This window comes from Bombyx mori, chromosome 17, assembly GCF_030269925.1.
Source record: "Bombyx mori chromosome 17, ASM3026992v2".
Classification (NCBI taxonomy): domain Eukaryota; kingdom Metazoa; phylum Arthropoda; class Insecta; order Lepidoptera; family Bombycidae; genus Bombyx; species Bombyx mori.
Window position 1 is genome coordinate 4,330,228 of NC_085123.1, and position 3,513 is coordinate 4,333,740.

General features: G+C 44.6%; 1 protein-coding gene across 1 annotated transcript; it reads left to right on the forward strand.

Moving 5' to 3' along the window:
- Positions 1-1,484: 1,484 nt before the first annotated feature.
- On the forward strand, positions 1,485-2,372 carry LOC119629785 (uncharacterized). The gene has a single exon (XM_038016956.1). The coding sequence runs from the start codon at positions 1,485-1,487 to the stop codon at positions 2,370-2,372; it is 888 nt and encodes a 295-aa protein (XP_037872884.1).
- The last annotated feature ends 1,141 nt before the right edge of the window (positions 2,373-3,513 follow it).

Sequence of the window (3,513 nt, forward strand, 5' to 3'; positions counted from 1 at the left end):
GTATCCTACCGTGGATAATCGTATTCGAATGCGTGCCCTACAACGCGACGTAAAGTCTCGCATCGCTGAAGTCCGAGATGCCAGATGGTCTGATTTCTTAGAAAGACTCGCGCCCTCCCAAAGGTCTTACTACCGCTTAGCTCGTACTCTCAAATCGGATACGGTAGTAACTATGCCCCCCCTCGTAGGCCCCTCAGGCCGACTCGCGGCGTTCGATGATGACGAAAAAGCAGAGCTACTGGCCGATACATTGCAAACCCAGTGCACGCCCAGCACTCAATCCGTAGACCCTGTTCATGTAGAATTAGTAGACAGTGAGGTAGAACGCAGAGCCTCCTTGCCACCCTCGGATGCGTTACCACCCGTCACCCCGATGGAAGTTAAAGACTTGATCAAAGACCTACGTCCTCGCAAGGCTCCCGGTTCCGACGGTATATCTAACCGCGTTATTAAACTTCTACCCGTCCAACTCATCGTGATGTTGGCATCTATTTTCAATGCCGCTATGGCGAACTGTATCTTTCCCGCGGTGTGGAAAGAAGCGGACGTTATCGGCATACATAAGCCCGGTAAACCAAAAAATCATCCGACGAGCTACCGCCCGATTAGCCTCCTCATGTCTCTAGGCAAACTGTATGAGCGTCTGATCTACAAACGCCTCAGAGACTTCGTCTCATCCAAGGGCATTCTCATCGATGAACAATTCGGATTCCGTACAAATCACTCATGCGTTCAACAGGTGCACCGCCTCACGGAGCACATTCTTGTGGGGCTTAATCGACCAAAACCGTTATACACGGGAGCTCTCTTCTTCGACGTCGCAAAAGCGTTCGACAAAATCTGGCACAATGGTTTGATTTTCAAACTATTCAACATGGGCGTGCCGGATAGTCTCGTGCTCATCATACGGGACTTCTTGTCGAACCGCTCTTTTCGATATCGAGTCGAGGGTACCCGCTCCTCCCCACGACCTCTCACAGCTGGAGTCCCACAAGGCTCTGTCCTATCACCCCTCCTATTTAGCTTATTCGTCAACGATATTCCCCGGTCGCCGCCGACCCATTAAGCTTTATTCGCCGACGACACGACTGTTTACTATTCTAGTAGAAATAAGTCCCTAATCGCGAAGAAGCTTCAGAGCGCAGCCCTAGCCCTAGGACAGTGGTTCCGAAAATGGCGCATAGACATCAACCCATCGAAAAGTACTGCGGTGCTATTTCAGAGGGGAAGCTCCTCACGGATTTCCTCCCGGATTAGGAGGAGGAATCTCACACCCCCGATTACTCTCTTTAGACAACCCATACCCCGGGGCCAGGAAGGTCAAGTACCTGGGCGTTACCCTGGATGCATCGATGACATTCCGCCCGCATACGCCTCGTGGCCACCTAAGAATACGCACGCTTGTATCGCTTCGTCTCTTAATCAGTTTCTCAAACTTTTATAAATATTTTAACTTTTTGTTATTATCACTATCACTTCTTAAAATGCATACCTGTGCGAATTGTGGTACTCAACACACCGACGGAACAATATGCAGCATTTGCAAGAATCATTATGATTTTCCATGTTCTGGAGTGACGGAATCCGGCTATCGCAGATTAGGTGAACGGAAAAATACCTGGCGGTGCCTGAAGTGTAAAGGGCCCCAGGACTCAATACAGGAACAACTTAGTCAAATCCTATCTCGACTGGCTCCGTTAGCAACGGTGGTGGAAGACATCAGGAGCATCAAGGCTGAAATAGGCGATCTCAAGAATTCCCTCGAGCTGGCATATCAACTCACTGGTGATCTCTCGAACACGGTGCAGGACTTGGGCTCTAGGATATGTACAGTTGAAAAGGTCGGCAGTGAGGTTCCTGCTCTTCGTGACGAAATTACCAGGTTGAACAATGAGCTACAGGACCGGGACCAGTGGGCCCGTGCGAATAACGTGGAGATCCGTGGTATACCGGAAAAGAAGGGTGAAAATCTATATGATGTCGTCAGCTGTATCGGCCAACTTTATAATACTTCCATTAAGAAAGAGGAAATTAATTACATTGCACGTATCCCAACTCGTGTGCTGAAGGCTGAAAGATCTATTATTGTTGCGTTCAACAATAGGTATCGTAAGGAGGAACTTATCGCTTTAGCTCGTAAAATTAAGAAGAACAGTCTCTCGGACTTGGGTATACGAGGAGAGGGAATTTTTTATCTGAACGACCATTTGACGCAGCGTAATAAAACATTATTAAACAAAGCAAAGTCGCTCGCGAAGGATAATAATTTCCAATATATTTGGGTAAAACATTGTAAAATAATGGCCCGCAAATCAGATACATCCCCGATATTTTTTATAAAAGAGGAAAGGGATTTGAAGAAGATAACCTGAATAATAATCAAGATTTCTTTTTATTAAGTATTTTTTATCACACAAAATTTATTTTCTTTTCATTATTCTTTAAAGTTTGCTCTAATAAGAAGTCAACTGTTAAAAGTTTGAGAGCCGCATGCAACCTCGCGCATTATTATTACCTATATTTTTATTACTACGAAGTGTGCATCCAGTTCAGGTATGTAAGTTCAGCTATATTCATACGTTTATCGTTATGCATTACGTCGCTTAGCCATGTCATAGTGCACATTATCGCTTGCGTTTTGCTACTTCGGTTCCGCCGATTATCGCTTGATAAGTGTCAACCGATCGTGCTCGAGCGATCGTGTGCGATGCCATGTAAGTTTTTTTTACTACCCTATTCTTACAATATTAAAATTAAATTTTATTTGTTAAATGTATTACTTTTAGGATTTGAGTATTTACTATTTCTACAATATCGTTTTGTGTTGCTGAATTACTTTGTTCGTGAAAATGATTGTCTTGGTACGTTTATTAAAATCAATTTATATTATTCTTTATTATTGTTTATAATATTACATTTAAAATTGCTTATTTCGATTTATTTCAGCTATTGTATCAAAATTCTTATCAAATGGCTAATGTAAAGCTTAGTATTTATTATCAAAACACTAGAGGGTTACGTACCAAAACAATTGATTTTAACCATTCCGATAGAGGCACCCGTCACGCGCGGACGTGCTCATCGACCACTCGATCGCCCGGCCTTTGTTCGCCCGGCTTTTGTTAGCCCGGCCATTGTTCGCGCGGCCTGTGTTCGTGGTACATCTGCCGACTAAGTGCTCTTCCTGGAAGTTTTTATTTGTTTTGTTTCCTTTTGTTATTTCTGTGTTCGTGGTATATCTGCCGACAAACTGTCTTCCTGGAAGTGTTTAATTGTTTTGTTTCTTTTTGTTAGTTCCGTTTTGTTGTGATTTTTCTTTGTCCTGCAGTAATCGTGCCGCATCGCCACCTGTGTTCAATAGAACCGCTCAGGTCCGAGAAGTTGGGGCCTCGCCGCAAGGCGAGTGTTTTCTAAGACCCAGGGTAGCCCCACCTGGGCACGTAGACATCATGGACGCTGTATTTGCGGAATTTCTCCGGCTTCGCTACCCAAAGCTCACTTCCGAGTTTCAGG